This window comes from Chinchilla lanigera, unplaced genomic scaffold (assembly GCF_000276665.1).
Source record: "Chinchilla lanigera isolate Chin_1 unplaced genomic scaffold, ChiLan1.0 scaffold00067, whole genome shotgun sequence".
Classification (NCBI taxonomy): Eukaryota; Metazoa; Chordata; class Mammalia; order Rodentia; family Chinchillidae; genus Chinchilla; species Chinchilla lanigera.
In genome coordinates, this window is record NW_004955468.1 from 9,812,330 (window position 1) to 9,827,341 (window position 15,012).

The window sequence follows — 15,012 nt, forward strand, 5'->3', positions numbered from 1 at the left end:
AATTTACCATCCTCCTACCATCTCCCAGAGTCTTAGGATTATCAGCATGTGCCACCACCCCAGGCAGACACAGCAGGTTCCTGAATGCACAGCTTTTGGCGCGAGAGCTCCACTCCTCAGATCTCATATAAATATCCCAGGGAGGCACCTCGCTCGGCCATCCTGTTCCAGAGGAAGAAAAAAGAGTGTGGCCACCACTGAGCAGGGGAATGAGGGAGGGCAGGCAGGCGAGGAGAAGCACTAGTGAGTTACACCGTTATAAATACACTTTAGGGCCGTGTGACTTGGCCATAAATCGCTGCACTGTGCTCAGGTGATGTCACCCGACGCTCGGCTGTATTTATAGCTTTGTTCACTGTTCCCTGGGAATATTTTTTTTTCAGGTTCGCAGTAATAAGTGTCTCCCACACACACACTCACCCTGAACAACAGAAGATAAACTTTTATGTCATTTCTGCACTTCTCCCTTCAGCTCCTTGGAAGGATGATTTCCTGGAACTCAACAAACGTCTACTTGGGACATTCCTGTGGCATCTAATTGCTAGCTCTTTGGCTTTGTGCTTTGTAAGATGGAGCCTTTCTCCCTCAGTACTCTGTGGAATCCTTTATAGAACTCAGAATGAGAAACATCTCTTTTTTTTTAATCCTGAGAGCAGACACGGTGCTAGGTACTGGTGACAGCAGGGACCAAGACCAGTACAGTCTCCTCCAGAGCAGGACTTGGGATCCAGCAGAGGAAACAGGCATGGAATATGCTCATTACAAGGGTTTCCAAAGTTACTGGAGGAACGAGATAGTGCTTAGGGCAATAATGAGGTCATCTAACCTGTCAGGAGACAGTAGATAGGCTTCCACCACGCTTAGGGAAAGGCCTGAGGGGTGAGCAGGACCCAGTACAGAGAGGAGGCCTGAGTGGAGAAGAATACTGCAGGCAAACAAACAGCATGTGTGGAGGCCCCACCATGGGAAAGATAGGGCCAGCTGAAAGACTCAGGGAAGCTGGTGGAGCTGGAGCTGCAGTACAAAAGACAGGGGGAGGAATAGGGCACCCTGAGGCTGGGAGGTAGGCAGATGCATTCCAGGCAGGCAGTGGGAGCTAAGGGAAGGATGGAGCATCTGCTCTTAAGGGCAATAAGAGCCTTGGGTGAGTTCTGAGAGGGTTGTGACATGGTCCAATCTGAGCTGAGATGATCCCTGGGGCTGCAGGGGATGGAACTGCTGATGAAGGAGCAAGAGCAGATGTGAAAGGCCACTGCCAGTGCTCTAAGCAGGAAGTGACACAGCGCGGACCAGGTGGTGACAGTGGCATGGAAGGAAATGGCTCACTATCTTGTATAAATAAATAAACAAACAAGTAAATCCCGCAGGATGTAGACACTGGGTGTAAAGGGCAGGAGGCAGTGAGAACACACTGGCAAGTGTATGGTGTCAACAACAGCATGCAGGGTGGTGCCACACGTGAAAAAGGACCATGGAAAGAGCGGCTGGGGTTCTCTGTTGTGTTGCTTTGGTTCTGGTGTAAGGGCATCTTTTCAATCTAAATTTGCTTTCCCATGGGTCTAGTCCCCAGGGCTGGACCAGGCCTCTGCCCAGGGACCACACTGGGGATGGAAGAATACGGAAGCTCAGGGCCAAGGGCTGGTGGAGGAAGGGAAAGCGCAGTTGCTGCCAGGGCATTATTACTGGCTGTGTCCTAGAGGCTGGGATAGAAGCACTGGAGAGACATTAAACCAACATTCTCCATCTGTCCATTTAGGAAATGCCACCCGAGCCAGCAGGCAGACCCAGCCTGGCAGGCACTGCGAGGCCTGTTCCCTGGCACAGAAGTGGAGAAGACAGGGGCAGCAGCAAAGAGGAGCTCGACTGCCTGGACTCTGGCTGTCACGTAGACAGGGCTGGGAGTCTGGGAATGGCCTCCTGATGCTGGGCCTCAGGAGGAATCTTGGTCGCAATTCCTATGGAGGGAATGGACTTGAAGAGTTCCAAAAACTATTTCTCCAACATGGAGCATTCATAGAACACGGCTATGGACCTCATGGAATCACTTGGGCATCTCTGGGAATGGCCCCTGACTCCATATTAGAGGCAGAGTATGAGAACCAAGAGTATCAGGGCTGGCAGGAAGCTGAGGCCCAGAGAAGGAAATTATCTTATCCAAGGCCACACCTCATGCTGTGACTGAAAACCCTAATTTTCAGTTCTCAACTCTTGGAAAATTTTCTTGATGCCTCCTAGTGGACCCTTGTTCTGTATTTTTTTTATTTTTTGGTCCTGGGAATCGAACTCATGACCTCAGGCTTGCCAGGCAAGCACTTGTACCGCTAAGCTATATCCCTGGCCCTCTCTATTTTTTTTAAATGTGCATTTTTCTATTCTGCTCTTCCCAATTCTGTTGTACTCATCTATTTATCTTTCCCATTGGATTGTGAGCTCACAGAGAACAAGTAAGTGTGCTTTATTCTTCTTTGTATCCCAACTGTTTGGCTCAGTACCTGGCATAGGGGAAGCTTTGTAATGCATGTTTTCTAAGGATGAATAGGTGGATGAATGGGTGAATAAATGCACTATTAAATTAATCTTCACCAAAACCTTTAACAACCTTCTTCTGAGTGCTATAAGGATTGGACTGACATCGTTAAGGTCTGTTTTGTAACAGCCACTCTTAATGGGAATTAAGTAAGCTTCACCCTTATATTTCCATTATATGAACTTCATTCAATTTCATCCTTAAATCAGCCATTATGTTCAGTGTCCTTAATAAACATCAGGCCATAATCCCAGATGCCTACTCAATTTCATCTCTAACTTGGATGCAAAGATAAGCCATTACCCTGTATCCCATTCCTAATACTAAGTGAACTTGATGGGTGGTTTTATGTCTTTGAGGAGGCACTGGAGAACACTGAAGTCAAGAGACAGTGGTCTCAAGAGTACAATCTAAGGACACTAAAAGCAATGGCCAAAGAAAGATCAGAGATCTCATCAGTGTCCCTGGCTTTCTGCTCACTTGATTCTTTCTCATTGTCAAAGATCTACAAAAGACCAGAGCTGCATAATGGACAGAACCATTTGAATATAAGGGCTTTTGCTGATAAAAGCATTTGTGATGAATTGACAAGTATAGGAAAGGTAGAGTTAGCAAGGCATGTAGGTGACTCCTGGCCTGAGAGACAAGAGGGTTGAGTTCTGATCCTGGCTCTAGTGTGACTTTTTCTTGGTGGGGGTGACCTTTGGCAGATCATTCCACCATCTCAGAGGGGAATGGCATCCAGTTCTGAAGCTTTGCATTCGAGTCATTAATTCACACTATTTTCTTCTCTTTTTTTCTTTTCCTAGTTAAGACTTTCCCTCTCTTCCCCTCCCCTCCATGCCTCTGTCTAGGGTCCTCAACCCTAACCTTCTTCTCTCTCTGAGCAGATCTCCTCGGTGGAGCCTGCCACCAGAAGCAGAGATCTTCCAATCCCAGTGAGCTCTGACAATGAAATCCTCATTAAACCTAATAAGAGATAACTGGTCCATTTAGCACAAATTGTCTCCCCATGTTGGAGCTGGAATATGAGGCACTGAGAATGGGTGGTGTGGAATGGATCCCATTTATTCACACAGGCAATGCTGGCACATGGTAACCACACACAGTGGGTGCACGTCTTTGTCAAGGTCATCCTTTCTAAGTCGCTGCCTCGAGTAGATTCAACACATGCAAATCATCTATCCCTAAATATTATGGACAGTCCTCCTTTGCAGATGGTCCACATGGGGTCCACACTTGAGTCTTTCTGTGTCAATACTAGTGCTCCTTCCTTATTACGTATTCTCTGACACCTAAGCCCCTGCATGGAGCCTGACATCTTTGGTCTACTTTCCCTTCTTCAAGAGACCAATAATGGGAGAGAGAGAGAGAGAGAGAGAGAGAGAGAGAGAGAGAGAGAGAGAGAGAGAAAGTGAAAAAGAGAGTGAGTGAAAGAGAGTACGATGATGACCACTTGATAACTTCATTGCTGCCTAGGGTACTTGGTTTCTGCTGAGTTTTCCTCCTGGCACCAAGGAGCTGCACCTCCTTGGAACATCTTTGCTCTGCACAGAGGTGGGAGGGGGTGGACAGGTAACCATCTATCTGGCCCTAGACAAGATATCAAGCCCCCTTGGAAAATCTGAGATGAAGGTGCACCAGTGTGTGGGCCCAGAATTCCTCTTCTTGTTCCTTTGCTAGGGCCAGTTATACTTTACAGAGAAAACAGGCCTGGCTGTACCGAGCTCGTGGGTACTTGACCACTAAGGAGTGATCCAGGATTCTTGGACTGATGGCTGTTTTTCCTCCCATCCTCACAGGGAACATTCCCCATTGCCATTGAGGCAATCCTTGCCTCTGCCCTTATGTTTGTACACCTCAAAAGCTGGACATCTTAAGGAAAAGGGGACCAAGAGAAAGTGCACTGGTGTGCATCAGGAAGCTTCAGATATCTAAAAGGACTTATGTAGCCACCCTGGACTACAGGATACTCAAATGGGAAAGGAATGAGGAAAAGCCAGCTTTTAGGAGAAGGATCTTGGAGAAGTGGCATATCTCCCATGTTTTGGGCTGCAGTCTTTGGAGCAGGGGGAGAAAAAGTCTGCCCCCACCCAGCTGTTCTCCCTCACCTTGAGGGCCTCAAGGTCTCCTGTAGGGTCATTATTATTTTTCAGGCTGAAAAATCAAGATCCTGGCCTTTCTCTCCTTTGTCTCTGGTAAGCAGCAGGGACACAATTCTCCACCTCCTCTAGGGAGAAAGAGGACAATTTATAGAACTGTTCTGCTGTTCTTAGCCCTCACTGAGACAAGGAATTCATTTCTGTCTCTCAAGGTGGCCCGCCGATGGTCATAAATTGCCTTCCTGCTTACTCCCTGACCTCTTGATCTTTTTGCTTTTGTGCTCAAGAAATTATTAATATTTCTCTTAACTCCATGTATAACCTTTAACTGCTTCTCTCTTTTTTTTTTTTAGGTTGAGTAGCATCCTCAGGGATGACTACCACTGCCTCCACACCTACACACATCTGTCTGGGCAGGGATCTGTGCATGGATGGAGACAAATCCACAGAAAGAAGATGTGGAAGGTGCCTTCTTTGGGGAGCTCCAAAACTAAAAATAATCACTGAGTGCTTGCTGTGTGCCTAGTGCGGCTCTGAGAATTGCATGGATATTGACTTCCTTGCTCCTCACCCTAATCCCTCGCATTACTCAGCCCTGTCACTGTACCTAACTACATGAGCAACATTCTGTATAAGAGAAAGAGGTGGATTTAGCTCTTAATTGTGAAAGTTCAAGATCAGGCAGCCCTTGTTGGCTTGGCCTCCGGAGAAGGTAGCTAGCTGATGAAGTCACACCATGGCAGAAGTGTCTTGTAGGGGTGAGGGATCGCATTTTAAATATGAAGCCAGAGGGAGCATGCTCCTTCCTTAACAGCCCTGTGCTATGAACTACCAAGGATACTCCCACAAGAACTACCTTATGCCCCTGAATGACTGAAGAACCTCCCAGTAGGCCTCATCTCTTAAAGGTTCTACAGTCTTCCATCACTGCCACTGGTGGATACCCAAAACATGGCTCCTCATAAAAAATTATTATAATTAATTCTGTTTGCATACAAATACATTCTGGATGGGAAAAGTTAAATATATCAACAGTCCCATGTCACACAGCAAGTATGGGGCAGAACCCAGATTTAAATCTTATCTGTCTGATTTCAGTGTCCGTGTTTCTTGCTGCTACCTCATGGATGGGTTGATCCAATTCCTTTTCTATCCCCAGGGACCTCTAGACTAAAGGGATATATATAGTCCTTGCCTCCAGGGAGCCCCAAATTTAATAGATGCTACTCTCTGGATTTGAAATGTTCCCCCAAAACTCATGTGCTAAAGGTTTGGTTGACAGATGGTGGGCTTTTGGGGGAAGTGATTGAATCATGAGGACTCTAACCTCTTCGAGTAGATTAATTCACTGGAGAGATCACACTCTGATGGCATTATTAGAAGGTTATTGAAAAGGAGGGCATCAGTGAAGAGAATGGGGCATGATCTTGAGGACTGTATCTGGTCTTTTGGCCCCGTCCCATGCTCTTTGGCCATGATGCTTCTGCCTCAACACAGGCCTAAAACAATGGAGCCAGCTGGCCATGGACTGAAACTTCTAGAGCCATGAGTCAAAATGAGCCTTTCCTCATCTTTTATTTTTCTCAGGTACTTGGTCACAGTGATAAAAAATGGACTAACACAACAGGGGAAGCAGATATTCTGTCCTAGGAAGATACATTTAGTCTGATGAAAAAGGCACAGGCTTTGTCTTCTTTCCTCACTCGGATACTGGGGACTCAGCCCCAGGATGTGCGCCTTTGATGAGAGCTATGTAATTAAACTCCGGGAGATTTGTTTAATCCAGTAAGACAGAACTGTGAACATTAGTGCCAGAGAGATGAGAATGGAGCAGAGTGGGGGACGTTTAACTGGGGTTGCCCCAGAAGGAGGGAGGTGATATAGGACAAGCAATAGGTGGAAGAAATGCTGGTGGAATGGAGAGGACAGCTCCCTGGTGGTGTGCAGGTTTGCTGAGGGCAATGCCTGGAAAGCAGGGGTTTGCTTAGCTCAGTAGTTCTCATCCCTGGCTGCCTATTTGAATTACCTGGGGGTATGTTTAATAATACTGATGCATGGGCGGCAATCCAGAACAATTCATCATTGCAGGGCAGGCCTTGGAACTGTTTCTTAAAAGCCCCTTGGGAGATTCTAATGCAGAGCTGGCACTGAAGATCACTAAGTGGGGATGGGGTCTTAAATTCTAAGGTCTGGGGTGCTGAGTAGCTTGTGTGGAGGGAATTTTGGAGAAGTGAGTTTGATGCATTGAATGGGTGAGAAATTTGGGATTAAAGGAAGCAGGGGAAAAGAAAGCTAAGAGACCAGGACAGAAGGGTGAGACTGCTGCATTGGCTGTCAGAGAGCTGGAGACATTTGGCTTCTCTGATGCAAGGAGGTAGAGATGAGGTACGAAGCCCAAGGGAAGTTAAAAGCTTCAGTAGCCCAGCCCTTCCTTACACTCAAAATAGCTCTTAGGCCTACATAACGGAAGCCCAAAAAGACAGGCAATAAGCACCAAGCTAAGAATATTCTTCTCTTATGGACTTTTTTCTTCTTAAACTTCCACATTACTGTTGGCCCGTCCCTCCTCTGTGGATACCTCCAGTCAGAGTGAAAAGCTGTCTGGTTACATGCAGAATGCTACCTCAGGACCTTTGGATTTGCTGTCCCCACCTACTTGCTATATTCTACCCCCAGATGTGATGCTTGAGTAGCTGAACTCCTGAGTTCCTTCAGGTCTGGGCTCCAATGTTATTTTAGCAGAACAGCTTTCCTTGACCGCTTCCAGGGTTAGCAATTCCTTGCTCCCTTCTTTCCCTCCTTGTTCTTTCTATCCTGCCTTATTTGTCTTCCGTAGCATTTACCATAGCCTGGTGTTTATATATATGACCTCTCTCTACCCTCCAGAATGGAACACCAAAACGGAAAGTTTTGTTTATCTTTTTTTAAGTTGTTGTATCCTTACAGCCTAGATAGTGACTGGAACACAGCGATGAAGAAATGTCTGTGGAATGCATGATTAATGAATGAATAAGTGTAAAGCTCTTGTCTGTCTGTCTGTTGGTGTGTGTCTGTGTGTTTGGAATAGTATTCTTTCATCACTGGGCTAGGTAGGGCTTTATTTTTAAGTTATGTATTTGCCTGTACATATTTTTCGAACATAAGGAGGATCCTCTGGGTCTGTGCACACCGTGCGTCGGAATCTGAGCTCGTGTGTTTTCCTGCCCGGCTTCTGTGTCCTCTAGCTGTGTGGATGTGTCTGGACCACTCAGCCTAGCGTCAGCATCCTCGCTCGAGGCGTTGTGACCATCTCACACCAGCAGAAGGCACCAGAGAGCCATGCGCCTCGGCTCTGGGTCGAAATGAAGAAATCTTGGCGGGGAGTCTTAGGAACCCAGGAGACCTAAAATCTGGGGGACGGTGGGGTGGGGTGGGGGGGCGGAGACCTCTCTAGACCAGCCTTACGGTAAAATTGGGTAAATCCCGTTAACTGTTATTTTCCCTCGCTTCATCCCCCAGGACCCAGGCCTCCGGGCATCCAGAACAGCCCGAGGGACAGGGTCTGGTGAGGGGTTAGGGCAGGAGCTGGTTGTCACACTGGGCCCGTCAAGACTCCCCCTGAGTACCCTCCGGACACTCACCAGGAATCCCCTCCCTTCCCAGTTCCTCCATCTCTGACCCCAAAGGATCTCCAACTCCTGCGTGCTTAGAGATCCTCCCGGCTGCGCGCTCTCCGGCTGCCTTCGGAGCGGGAGGCAGGAGAGGCCTGGGCCTCCGAAGCCGTCGAACCGCGCGTCCCTGGCAAGGGAGATGCCCGAGATGGACAGGGGAAGAGTGGATTGCGCCTCTTCGCGGCCGCTCAGGACTCCGGCGCCTAGCCCGGCCCCATCGCGGCTGGCCGCGGCCCCCTCCGGGGCTCAAGGCAGGTCCCAGAAGCTCCTCCAGCTCCGGGTCTTGTGGGTGGGGAGAGGGATGAATGTTCCTCCCCCTCCAATATCCATCCACTAGCCAGTTGGGAATTTTTAATTTGGGGTGGGGGTGGGGGGAATCTAGGGTTATAACCTTGGTGTGGGTTATTTTTTTTTTTAAAGAGGTCTTTAAGCTTTTTAACTCCCCGCCCCCTTCCCAGACTCACACCCAAGCACACACGCACTCACACCCTTCCCCATCCAGCAAGCGTCCTCGGGGCGGGAGGGTCGTGGTGTCCCCGCCCGCCGACCCCCGCGCGTCCTCGGCGGGGACCCACCGCTCGCGGCCCAGGCGGTGTGCGTCCCAGGGTGGGTGCGTGGGTGGGGGGCCCTTCCCTTGCCCTCGGCACCTCCTCGGCTCTCCGGGCGGCGCGGGGCGCGAGTGTGCGCGCGCGTCGGGGGGCAGGGGGAGGGAGGCGGGGAGGAGGGAGGGAGGCGCCGTCGGGGGAGAGTGGACGTCAGGGGGAGCGAGAGAGCGCGCGAGCAAGGCGGGAGGGGAGCGGGAGAGGAGGGAGCGGCGCCGAGACGGAAGAGACCCCGGAGATAAAGCCCGGGGAGGGGGCGGGCCGAGGAGGAGGCCGGGAGGGAAGAGCGCGGCGGGCGCGGAGGAGGGAAGTGAGTTTGTGCGCGCGAGCGCGAGTGTGCAGGGCGAGTGTGCAGGGCGGGCGTGCAGGGCGGGCGTGCAGGGCGGGGGCCCGGTCCCTCCCTGCGCGCTCCCTCCTCTCCCGCCGCCGACTCGGGCCCGGCGCGGGCGGCAGCATGCTGAGCCTCCTCGTCTGGATCCTCGCCCTCTCCGACACTTTCTCCCAAGGTAAGGCGGGGGCTCGGTTCTGGCCCGTGCGGAGTGCGGGCAGGGGGCGCGGAGACACTGCGCGGGGGACGAGGAGTTCGCCGCGCCTCTGCCCAAGTACTTTCCTCCGACCGCGCGGGAGCGCAGAGCGCTCGGGCCGCCAGGGCCGGGGTCGGAGTGAAAGAGGGACCCGGACGCCCCACGTCTCTCCCGGAGCCTCTGAGGAGGAGATCCGAACCCCCCGGACCACGCGAAGGGGAGAAAGTGGGGCTTCAGATTTGGCCAGGGGTGCGCGGAAAGCTAGAGACCGAGGCTCTCCCGAAGATGTGCCGTGGGATCCCCAACTTCAGCCGGGCCCCCGGGGGACCGGAGTGAGAGCCACGCTCCAGCTCCAGCTGCCGGGACTGCCCCCTCGGGAGGAACAGGGTTCCCGGGTCCTGGCGCGGTTCGGGCTCTGGTGGGCAGTGGAGTTCTAAATAGAGCTGCAGGCCACGCCGGTACGGAGGGGCGCTTAAGGGAGATTGGCACCCAAGTGGGGCCGGGAAGTGTTGCTGTCTGGGGCTTTTTTGGAACCGGCGGGGAGAGACTGGGAAGTGAGTGGGGCAGTAGATAGGGCTGAGGACGTTCCTCTGTCCTGGGCATGCGTGAGGGGTCAGGGGTCCAGCCCGGCCCGCGTCTGTGGGAGTGGGTTCCTGTCTCCTGGGTCTGACTCCGAGGGAGATTTAATCCTGCTGAGCTCCTCCTTCCCACTCCCAGAAAAATGAAACTGACACACAGAAATTGATACACAAACACCATAAAACAGTCATTGACGTGGAGATAGACTGCTCACCTACTGAGACATAGACATACCCACAAACGTCCCCCACGCGGAGACAGACACCTACACAAAGAACAGACTCATCCCAGGAAGACACATTCCTCCCCCAAGCCGAACGTGCCCTCGCAGTCTGCACACCCCAGCTTCCAAAGTCATGTACACAGGACATGGATGCAAGCAAGCGTTTACAAGGACACACAGACACACTCCGTCACACACCAACCCCGGGCAAACAAAGAAACTTGAACAGACATCCACATAGGCAGATACCTATGGAGATGTACAGTCTACAAAATGGAGGAGATGGGCTTTTTTGGGGGAGGTGTCTGGGAAGAGAGAAGTCCGCTAGGATGGTAGAGCCCCAGGCATTGTCCTGCTCTCCACTCCCTTGCCGGTTTGTGGGTGTGTGTTCGGGGTGGGGTGTTTCTCTGGACCTCTCCCCAGCTCTGAAGGTAAAGCCACACTGAGTTGATGGGGGCAGGCAGCTTTTGATTTCTCTTTCCTACTGGGACACTCTTAGGATATGGGAAGGGCACACATCTGTGGTGTGAGAGGGAGGTGGTGTGGACGGAATGAAGGAGGCCTGCCCCAAAGCAGGCCAGGCCCTGCTTGGCAGAAAGTTGGGAAGATGACTTAACTTCTGACTTTGTTCCGCTCAGGGCTGCTGGGGAAGGGAAGGGGGAGAGGGAGAGAGAGGGAGGGTAGTGGGGAGGGGGAGGGGTGGTGGGTCAGTGTTGGTAGTGTGGGAGGCAGGCTGATGTCGCCCCTCCTGCAACCCTCACATGTCAGCAACATGGAACAAAAGCTGCAGTTAGCAAACAGGAGAGACATGCGGATTGAATCCGGGACAGAAACGGTCAGAGAGAAATGTGCTATGTGCCTTTCACCCTTTGGAAGGGACAGAGGGGCTAGGGAGCGCTGAGCGTGCAACTTCCTTGCCATCGACATGGGTGAAACCGAGGCCTCGTGAAAGTGTGCAAGAGTGTTTGGATAGAGCACAGCCAAGAGAGAGGGAGAGGAAATCACCACGGTGTGTCAGGGGAAGCTCAGCAGGGGCTGTGACGAGGGAAGGAGGGGGGAGCTTCGTCAAGGCCCCCATTCCTTACTTCTGTGGGGTAAGGGAGGAGGTGGCCAGAGAAAGCAACAAAATTGAGGGGGAACAGAGGAGCTGGGAAGGGGAGATTCAGCCTAGGCTGAGAAATAAAAATTGCATTTTAAAGAATTTCAATGGGCTTCATCAATCTTCATTTTTCACTAAATAATTTTCTGTATCTTATCTAAATGAAAACCATTATCCTTCCCCCCGTTTCCATCATGCGCCGGCTCCTCAGACTGATTGCGCCGAAAATTGAAATATTTATTCATTTTCTGGGAGATTTTCTCGCTCCCTCATCTCGGGGAGGAGAAATTGAAAAAGAAAGATTATAGCTAATCAGAGCAATGTGGGATGACAGGCCGGCTCGGGGCGGGAGCTGCCTCCAGAGGGGGGTGGCTGTGGGAGTAGGAGAAAAATCTGTCCCTCCAGCCCCCAGAGCTCCCTCTGGCACTCCTGCCACTGCCTTTGAGGGGAATAAGAGGTAAAGGGAAGAGGCCCAGGGGCCTCCTAAATTCCCAGTATTTAGCTCCCAAAACACAGCTACATCCTGGCAGAGAACAGCATGACTGAGAGAGTAGTTGGGAATCTGCCCTCCCTTCCCCGTGCTACACACACACACACACACACACACACACACACACACACACACTCTCTCTCTCTCTCTCTCTCTCTCTCTCTCTCTCCCCCTCTCTTTCTCTCTCTCTCTCTCCAGATGTCCCACTTCTGCCAGAGCAGGGCACTGAGCTTGGGTCGGAGGCAGGGGAGAATGGCAGAAAGCAGGACACTGGGTTCCCCTCCCTGACCTTGACTGAATTGTACCTTCTGCTTGCTCACTTACATACAAAGGGAGACCTGAAGGAAGTACTGGGAGACACAGCCCTGGGTCTCAGTCACCCATTCCCAGTGGAGGAGGCGTGTAGGCCTTTCCCACCTTCCGCTCCTTACCAAAGCTGGGTGGTTGAGTGTCCAGGCTCTGCCTTTGGTTCGCCAAGGGTGGGGTGTAAAGGAGAGGAGGCTGCCTGCCCTTATTACCCGCCCCCCCGACACACACACACACACACACACACACACACACACACACACACACACGTGCCCAGAGAACTTTGTACCCTAATCAAACTCCTCTACGACCTCTTTTTGTCCTGAAGACCGTGTAGTTTCTGGCCCAGTGTACCTAAACTAAGTGCCCCTTAAATATCTGATCAGTGGATTGATTTGGTGAGAGTGCTGTGGTGTTGGAGGACCGTAGTATTAAGTGGGGATTAAATCACAGGCTCACATCCCCCTTCACTACTTGCTTGAGTGAGGTATGCGTTCTCCCTGTACCTCAGTTTTCGCATCTATGAAGCGAGGGTAGCAGTAACCCTTCATAGAGTTATGTTGGCCATATATGTGTTAATCCACGGAGAATATGAGGAACAGCGGCGGACACAGAAGTGCTCAGGAAATGCTGTTATGACTGTGTCTGACCATTCATTTCTCTATCCCCAGTCGCCCCCATTCTTGGTCCTGGGCTTCAATCAGCCTCTGCTTTTAATCTCATGGCCAGAAGCCAGTTATAGTGGACTCACATGAGAAAACACAGTTTCCCCTTGGACCGGAGACCTCTAAGAAGGTCTGAGGAAGGGACTTGCGGTGGCGGGGGGTCAAAGTGCAGGAGTTTGGCATCGGAGTGAGAAAGAACCGGGTCTCTTGTGTGAAATAAGGAGGGACGCTAGCCCTGCGCTGGCAGCATTTTAGAGTCTGGAAATAATACGGATCATTTATTGAGCACTTGTGCTAATTACTTTATAAGCATTAGCTAATTTAATCTATACAGCGATGCCCTGAGATCTGTTCCGAAAGTATCCCCGTTTCATGGATGAGAAACTGAGGTTTAGACAGGTTAAGTCTTTTGTCCGTCGCATCTTCTAGGAGCCACTTGAGCCCAAAGCCTGCACTTTCCCCTTTGCCAGAGGTCCTCGGGGCCATCAGGGATGGGTGCTGGCCTAGGTCAGAATTTCCCTGGTTTGTGGCAGAATGAGAACGAGGAGGAAAAGGAATTGTCTCATAGAGGTAAACTCATCCAAATATTTAAAACCATCCTTTATTTTGAATTTCTGTCCTACATTTTTTGGTGTTAAATTGTTGTTCTTTGATATGACTGTGGTCCTAAATGACTTTTTTTAGAGAACTTTACTTGGCAAATAAGGTCTGCAGCCTTGTGTTTGTTTCTAATATTAAACACGGCTTTACAGGTCCATGAATTACAAACTGTGAAGCAGCCCTGTGCCATTCCAGACTGGCTCAAGGGAGAATCTTAAAGCAAGGTGCTCCAGGTTCCACTGCCGTTTCACCCTGGGGCCTGGCACCAGAGGCCAGGGTCGTGGATGGCTTCACCTGTGCCCTGGGGACCTGCTGGCCTAGAGCAGCGCAAAGTGGTCACAGGAGGTCAGCTCTGGTACTGAAGCATCAAAATTACCTTTTACTAAATTCCTACTGTGTGCTTTTCCAATTAATGCCACTGCCATTTTACTGATAAGAAAACCAAAATTGAGAGTTTAAGTGGCTTGCAGAGGGCCATCCCTGGGGTATTAGCCCCGAGATTCAAATCCTTTTATGTCTCACTACAAAGCCTGCAATGCTGGCAACTCCTGCAGGTCAGAAGGGGCCCAGACACTCTTCTAACCCTGGTTCCCACCGCCCGTTTCTCTACTTCTTGGCACAGGTCTGCCAGGCCCACCTCTACCTCTCTACCATGCTTGGGTGATTCATGATCGATCAGCTAGGAGGAAAAACTTAGATGTCCGCATACAAGTTTCAGTCGGTGGAGGGTAGACTCATGAATACTGCCCCCTATCAGAATGTGAGTTCGTCACAGTCTCTTTTCTTCTACTTTTTCCGCTTTTGTCATTGTTACTTGGCTTGTGTTTTTGTTTTTTTGGTGTTGGAGATGGAACCAGGGCCACCCCTGTCCTAGGCAAGCACCATACCACTGCGCTACTGCCTCAGCCTCACCCATCTTAGTACTTTTTTTGACTTCCAATCTGTGTATTTCTGTCAGATGTGAGCAAGTGTTGTGTGTACCATCTCTTTTTGTAAAGTATTCTACAGGCCAGGAGGTTGTTATTTTTCCAATTAATAGATGACAAAATGGAGTCCTGGAGAGGTTAAATGCCTTGCCCAGCAGTAGAATGGGATGGAGAGGTTGGAAGTAGGGCTGGAAAGGGAGCTAGAAACCAAGGTCTTGCAGCCCCCTAATCTTGGGAAGCAGATTCCATCTGAGAGTAGGGAAGTTCCTTTCCATGTGTCTAGGGATGAGAGAGCTGTGGCCCTTGCTGACCTACCAGTTCCTTTCAGGTTTCTTCCTGGGGCTGCTGGCAAGTTGACTGGCCCCTCTCCTGCGGGGGCTTTGATCTGGAAAAGGGTATGGTGGTGGGTCCTCAGTGGAGAAGGATAAACAAGCTTCGATGTCCTTGACCCAAGACTATCTAGGGGTAGTCTTGGAAGTCAGGGAGAGAAAGGACTCTCACCGAGTGAGGGAGAAAGCTTATTCATTTTGGTGCAGGGCTTGCTTGGTGTTTTACATATTCATGTAGCTAATCAAATATTCCGTTGACAGGTATTATTATTCCCATTTTACAGATAGACAGAGACCCAAAGAAGTGAAACAGATTGTCCAACATGGTACAACTCTTTCCTTATTATTATTATTATTTTTTTGGTACCGGGAATCGAACTCAGGACCTTG

At 50.6% G+C, this 15,012-nt stretch overlaps 1 protein-coding gene across 3 annotated transcripts in view; it reads left to right on the forward strand.

Annotated features, from left to right (window-relative positions):
- The first annotated feature begins 8,319 nt into the window (after positions 1 to 8,319).
- Kirrel (kin of IRRE like (Drosophila)) overlaps positions 8,320 to 15,012 on the forward strand; it is a 99,310-nt gene continuing 92,617 nt past the window's right edge. For 2 of the 3 annotated variants that reach the window (XM_013522482.1, XM_013522483.1), the window contains exon 1: positions 8,320 to 8,530. In XM_013522482.1, coding sequence (XP_013377936.1) covers positions 8,419 to 8,530 — 112 coding nt within the window. In that variant the 5' untranslated portion in view covers positions 8,320 to 8,418. Of the gene's footprint in view, positions 8,531 to 9,081; positions 9,388 to 15,012 lie in introns of those variants that run through there. The other variant, XM_005400135.2, reaches the window with a different exon arrangement.